Genomic DNA, 7,195 nt, shown 5'->3' with positions numbered 1-7,195 from the left:
CTCCTTCAGAATATGATGAACAATAATGGAGACATGGCATGTGGTGTGTTCGCATCCTGTTGGCCCAAGTAAACATCAATCAATGTTTACCGTTGCCATGAGGCTGGGAGTGGGAGGGACACACACACACACACACGTCCCAGCTGCAGTTTCACCTCCATGGCCTCTCCTGAGGAATTCAGCCACTTTCTTGCCAAAGGTATCTGAAACCCAAAGCCTGTGTGACGTGGCCATTTGGGAAATTCTGAACAACAGTGCTGGGATGTAGGCTGGTGGCACTACCACCTGAGAAGTTGGTATGAGAGATGTTTTAAGCACCTACTCTCTCTATCCTGCCCCCCAATACTAATGGTTCTCCACCTTCTTTGGATCATGGCCCCTTGAGAGACACACGGTAGCTAAGGATCCTCTAGCCTGAATGGTGCATATCCACATATCCGTAGCATTCTGTACTTTATTCCAGGGACAGCAGGATCTGAACCCTGTTCCAGACTTTCAGACCCAAAGACCCAGAGGCATTTCCCTGCTGTCTGCCTCCTCCTTCTGAAGCCACACCCTACAAAACGCCAAGGGGCAGAAGACGCTGCTTCTCTGGATCACAAGCTGGAAATTACTGTCCAGCAAAATGTGTTAGGTGTCAACATTGCAGCCCTAACAAGGCCATGGGGATATAAAAGGGGCCCTGTGAGTCACGTCTGCCATAGAAACAACAACAGCATAAATAATAAAAATGAGGGCAGCTAAATGTTCTGGGCACTACTATGTGCTCAGCTCTTTATATGCATTATCTTATTTAATCCTCCCAAGACTCCTGTGATGGGGATACCATCATGATCTCCATTTTACAGACGAGGAACTAAGGCACAGAGAGGTTAAGTAACATGCCCAAGGTAACACAGCTAGTGAGTGGTAAGATTCAAACCCAGTCCCAGAACGCTGCTGTCAACCAGTATAGTTTTTGCCTCCCTAGGTATATCACAGGCACTATATTCCTGTTTTCTATTTTAATATCCTGAGCGTTCACCCTAATAAAGGCTTGTCAGGCTTGAGTGGGTACAAATTCTTCACACAAAGTCTCACATCCTGGGCCAATTTTTCTCTTCAAAATGAACCTACATGGGAACCAATGCTGAAAGGTGGAGAGCGGGCCCAGGCAGGTCTGGCAGCTGTATGAATAAAGACAGAAAACTATTCCCCTGCACCCCCATGCCAGGCAAATGGTTATGGGCATCTTTGAGCCAGTGACTCTGTCAAAAAATTCTGGGAACACCTCTGCTCAAACCACAGCTCTGCAAAAGGTGGGTCCTACCTAGAATAGGGGAGGCGGGAGCGTAGGCCCAATTCACTGTCCTGCCTCCCAGGGAGGGAAAACATATGCTTCTCCAGGAAGCAAATATGTAACAAGTGTCCTAAGGACATAAGAGGATGGGATGGAAGGATGGACTGCTGGCTCTGCCGAGAGGAATGAGAGTGAACAGGAGGGGTAGGGCCACCTGCCGGAGGACTGAGGGAGGGACGGAGAGAGGGAGGAAGGCTGGCTCTGGCAAGAGGGGAGGGGGGGGCAGGGGGAGCAGCAGGATCGGCTCAGGCAGTGGGAGAGGGCAGCCCCACTGTATTTCCCCGGCTGCCCTCTGGGATGCAGGCAGGAAGGTTGAGTGTATTACACTGGCCCCACCTCCTGAAGCTCTCTCTGCAGCTGCTGAACTGGACACAAAAGTGTGAGGCACAGAGACAGCCTCTCTGCTGATTTGTACCAAACTCAGGTTCCGATTGCTGAGAGGCCACCTGTGACAGAAGCCAGGGCGGCCACCCCTCCCCACCGCCCCACCCTCCCAGGGCTGTTGTCTGCATTTCCCAGGTAAGCATGTGTCTGGGTCTGAGCCAGAGGTGGAGAGCAAAGCCTGAAGGCTGTGGGCAGAGGAGAGGGTGGGAGGGGGCTGCCCTGGGTAGACCTAGTACAGTCTCTGGAAGGAAAGCAGGAAGAGGAGTGTGTGTGTGGCGGGGGGAGGGCGGGGGGCGGCCCCAGCCCTATGGCCAGGCTTCTGCAAAGTGTCCACGTAGGAGGTGGGCGAGCTGGAGGCTGTGTTGGGCCACTCCTGGCTGGCAAGTGGGAGAAAGTTCCAGGAAAGAAAGGGCTGTGCTCTGACAGCCTCTGGGGGCCAGCGCATACGGAGAGCAGAGGGTCCAGCCAGACCTTGGGCACAGCGTTCCTCCTCCAGACAGGAATATTTGGGTCGCCTTTGCCAGAAAACCCCACCTGAACCCCTGCCTTCTCTCAGTCTTCTTGTGATCAAGAGACAGCCTGTGGCAGCTACAGAAGGAACAAAGCAGGATGTACTGACTGGGGATGAGGCTGCAGACAGAGGAGGGGTTTCCCAGCTGCCGAGGCCATCTCCTGTCAGCTTCCCAGAAGGTGTGAGCAGGCAGAAGGCTGCGTGCTGCCCTGGGGAGGCTCCCGCGGGGCTCACAGAAAGGGGAGTGAGACCCGTGTCATGTAGAATGGGGCACGTGTGCTGGAGGCACGATGGGGCGTGAGTTCTGTATGAACGTGCACAGTGCGTTGTCCCAGAGAAAGACGCCTAAGAAGTCTGTTTCAACCACACCCCGCACCGTTTTGCTGTCCCTGCCTGGACCACTGTCCCCACTCAGCCATGCTGTCCTGAGTAAGTCATATGCAGCTGGCTACTGCTGTGTCTCCTCTGTTAAGTACACACACGCATGCACGCAGGCACACAGCCACGCTCCAAGAACCACTGTGCTAAAAACATGTCACATTTGGTTTTCTGTCAAGAGGGATGCCAGCCATACTCTGACATGTTATGGGGATAAAGCAGAGAGGTCAGAGGGATCCCTGGGTCTCAGGGCACAAAGGAACATGAGACTCTGAACCCCACTGTGTTCTCTCTTCATCTACGGCTTCTGGATCTGACTAAAAAGTGGGGATTTCTCCCCATTGCTTCCCACTCCACACACACACACACACACACACACACACACACACAGTGGGCTTATGATCAGGCAGGAGCTGGGGCAAGAACAGTTTGATTACATGGGGGCTGCTACAACCACACGTGTCCTGACTGCGTGAACCTTGGCCATCGAACTGCTGTGACCGTCCATCTAGTCACCTCCCAGACGTCCCGCTGGGGTGCGGACATGCGAACAGCACAAGGAACAGAGCACTCGTCGCTGGATGCCCACTATGTGCCGGGACGCGACAGGAGGAGGAGTATTTCCATCTTGCAGATGAAGAAAACAAGGCTCAGAGATGTTTGTGGACGCACAAGCCTCTGATTTGGACTGTTTGGTAAAGATCAGTTCAATGAATGAATATATCTTGCTCAGAGTAATAGGACGCCTCCTGCCTCAAGGGGAACAGGGAAGGGGGACAGAGGAAGAGAGAAGGAGCTTTCTGAAAGTAAACACACAGTCACTAAGGCCCCTGGCCACCCCCGGCCAGCCCCCAGACAGTGGTCTCTGCAGCCTGTGTTGTGGCCTCTCTCCTCTGTGACAGGTAATCCGGGTCAACAGGAGCAGGGAGGAGCTCAGCGGTGAGGTCCAGGAAACACAAGGGGGCTTGGCTCCAGGATGCCGCGCTCTCCCCCAGGATGTTGTGGCCAGTCCTGGGCAGGGCCCAGCCACAGGGCAGCCTCAGTCCGGAGGCCACATCTGGGAGATGGCACAGCTTGGGGTTTAACATGACAGGGTCTCAGAAACCCCAGGGCTTCTGTCTGTGAGCCCTCGGCTGGTAACTAAGCTCTTTAAGCCTCAGTTTCCTGGTCTGTAAAATAGATAGAATAATATAATAGGAACAGGATCCATCTTAAAGGCTGCTGGGAGGAAGAAGTGAAACCATGCTTATGATTTGCTCAGCATATCGCCTGGCTCCTGATGTCTGCCCAGAAAATGGAAATATTAGTAACTGCTAATCCTGCCACCCCCTGGGTCCTCAGAAGGGTCCTTCCAAACCACAGCCAACTCAGGCCTCTGGTCGGAAATGCTCCCCCACCCCCACCCCCCACACAGAGACCCTCAGTAGCCTGCCTCTCACTCCAGCAACTCCTGTAAAATGTATCACTCACACAAACAATCCTTATTAACCAACCCCCACAGGCTGTCTGCGTGTATTCAAGCTAAAATAAAATCTGCAGTTAGAAAATGAAACTCAATGGCCCCCTTGTATCACACCGCGCAGACCAAACCCTAAGTCCATGCTTCTCAGGTCAGGGTACGCCCCCCTGGGGGCATGTGGGGGTGTGCCAGGAGTACATGAGGCCATGGGATAAAGAGGGCACACTTGGCGGGGGGGTGAGGGGGAGTTAAACATTTATACTGAAGGTAAAACATAAAACATCTTTTAGCTCAATGTGATGTAGCGTGTACATTCTCATGAATGTTCAAGATGAAGCCATATGGCAAAGATAATTCACACTCTCCGTGAGCATCCCTTTCTCCCAGGTGCACACGTTGACCCTGCCCCGCACTAGGGGTTTTCATCACCAAGGCCTGAGAAGCCCTGCCTCAGCCGTCAGGGGCGGCTCGTATCTTCTTGGGAACACACCGGTGTCTTCCTGACTCACCCCTATCCTCCCAGGGGTGAATGCTTGTTCTTTGGAAGAGGTGGCCCACACAGGCCAGTGCCTGTGCCACAACCCCAGCTGACACCATCACGAGATGGCAGACTAGCACTCCAGTAAGAGCCGGCCTGGTTTCCAGCTTCGTGTCTGGCCCGACAGTTAAAGAGCCCTGAAGAGGAGCAGACCATGCTTCCCGCCCCCTCCCATCGAGCCTGCTCCCAGGCGCACAGAGCACGCAGCAGTCTAGCAGTTGGGGTTTGAGCCCCTGGACAGAGCAGGGCACAGCTGGCACTTAGCAAGTGTCCCTCCCTTGCCATCCCTGACAGCATTGTCTCTTGGGTCTTCTAACAAGTGGGACCTCTGAAGGGCTTGAGGCTGCCTGCGTGCATTTTTCAGCGGGGCCCAGCCCCTCTTGGCACACTGAGGCACAGCAATGTGGAGGGCGTGGCTACCAGCTGGAACCAAATCTGTAGTGAGAACCCCAGTCACATCCTTTGTGATTTCCTCTCCACACTCTCCTTTTTGCAGGTCTCCTGAGCCAAGCAGAAGTTCTGTCTACAAGGAGCAAGGGTACAGGTGCCTGAACATCATGGCAGAGGTGGACCCCCAGGACAGGTGGGGTGAGGTGTCTTCTCTCTCCAGCTTTTCTCAGGAGCCTCTGAAGACGACCATGGCTTTAGAAAGTGAAGATGAGGACGGTGGGGAGGCAGAAGACGAAAGGGGCACTGGTGATCCTGAGCGCCAGGCCCATCCAAGGGGCAGCTTCCAAGTGGCTCAGGACCATCATGACATGCCATGGCGGCAGCCACCCTGCCAGGAGGAAGAGGATTTCTCTGACTCCTTTAGTACCAGGGACGTGGGGAAGAAACCTATGGCGATGCCTGGGAAGAGGGCCAGCGAGGGAAGAGATGAATCCAAGACCACTCGGACCCAGGACTCCTCCGGAGCACGTACAGCTCCGGGTGCCCTTCCCGGTGGCCTCTCACATAAGTTGTTAGATCAGATGCAATTTCCTAGGGACTCATTACCTGCAGGTGATGGTGGAGACTTGAGGACAGAGTTGGAGGCAGCCTTGGGTGTCCCCTACAGCTTCCCTGGTCCTGGGAGGTCCCTCTGTACACAAAGAGGTGTAGACATATCCCCGGACAACTCCTCTCCTTTGTGTGTCCCCAAGGCTGGGACCAGCCCGAAGGGCCAGAGCCTGGTGGGCGCGGGCGGGCAGGGGGCAGCACGTCCCTACAAGTGCCTGAGGGGAGGGCGGGCCTTCCAGAAGCCCAGTAGCCCGCTGAGCTCCGCACAGACACCAGGTGCCAAGCCATACCCATGCGAGGTGTGCGGGAAGGCCTACTCCCACCGGGGCACGCTCCAGCAGCACCGGCGCCTGCACACAGGGGAGCGGCCCTACCAGTGCCCCTTCTGCGACAAGGCGTACACCTGGTCCTCCGACCACCGCAAGCACATCCGCACCCACACCGGTGAGAAGCCCTACCCATGCCCGGACTGCGGGAAGGCCTTCGTGCGCTCTTCCGATCTGCGCAAACACCAGCGCAATATGCACGGCAACAACAAGCCCTTCCCGTGCGCCCAGTGCAGCCTGACCTTCAACAAGCCTCTGTCGCTGCTGCGCCACCAGCGCACGCACCTGGGCGAGAAGCCCTTCCGCTGCCCCGCCTGCGACCGGGAGTTCGCGGTGGCCAGCCGGATGATGGAGCACCAGCGTGTGCACTCCGGCGAGCGGCCCTTCCCCTGCCCCACCTGCGGCAAGTGCTTCACCAAGTCCTCCAACCTGATGGAGCACCAGACGCTGCACAGCGGCCAGAGGCCCTTCAAGTGTGCCGACTGCGGCGTGGCCTTCGCGCAGCCCTCGCGCCTGGCGCGCCACCAGCGCATCCACACTGGCGAGAGGCCCTTTCCCTGCACACAGTGTGGCCAGGCCTTTGCGCGCTCCTCCACCCTGAAGCGGCACCAGCAGGTCCACTCTGGGGAGAAGGGCTTCCTCTGTGCGCAGTGCGGCAGGGGCTTCCGCATCTCCTCGGAGCTGGCCCAGCACATTCGGGTGCACAACGGGGAGAGGCCCTACCAGTGCGAGGAATGCGGCCAGGCCTTCACCCGGTCCAACCACCTCCAGCGGCACCGAGCCAAACATGGCACCTGCAAGAACGAGCCCATCCCCTCCTCCTCTGACGAGTGAGGGCTCCGTTAGGAACTCGGGGAAGACCCAGGCACTGTCGACCTCATTGCTTGCAACCCTCCTCCGTGGACAAGCCGATTCACGTGGTATCGCCGTGCACCTAGTGCCCTGGTCAGCCTCTCCTCCCAGTGGGTCCCCGGCCATGGGGTGACCCATTTGATTTATGTGTTTGATCTCTGTGTAAAAAGTCACTGGAGGGCTAGCACCCACGCGTGCGTTTTCCTATCAGTCTTTCTTCTGCATCTCAGAGGTCATATTGGAAAAGGATAAGAAAACGGAGTGAGAGCTGGTCAAGAGTTGAGTTCGTTGGTTGGGGGATCTCAATCAACCGTAAATTATAGATTTATATGCTGGACGCTGGGCAGGGCTCCCAGGGTACAGTGAGGGCAAAGATTGCCCTGTCCTGCCCCCAAAGCCATATGCAAAT

The 7,195-nt window shown here is 56.0% G+C and overlaps 1 protein-coding gene across 1 annotated transcript; it reads left to right on the top strand.

Annotated features, from left to right (window-relative positions):
* The first annotated feature begins 5,247 nt into the window (after positions 1 to 5,247).
* On the top strand, positions 5,248 to 6,768 carry ZNF648 (zinc finger protein 648). The gene has a single exon (XM_033092719.1). The coding sequence runs from the start codon at positions 5,248 to 5,250 to the stop codon at positions 6,766 to 6,768; it is 1,521 nt and encodes a 506-aa protein (XP_032948610.1).
* The last annotated feature ends 427 nt before the right edge of the window (positions 6,769 to 7,195 follow it).

The sequence above is a fragment of the Rhinolophus ferrumequinum genome, chromosome 22 (genome assembly GCF_004115265.2).
Source record: "Rhinolophus ferrumequinum isolate MPI-CBG mRhiFer1 chromosome 22, mRhiFer1_v1.p, whole genome shotgun sequence".
NCBI lineage: Eukaryota > Metazoa > Chordata > Mammalia > Chiroptera > Rhinolophidae > Rhinolophus > Rhinolophus ferrumequinum.
This window is presented reverse-complemented; position numbering and strand designations above follow the sequence as displayed.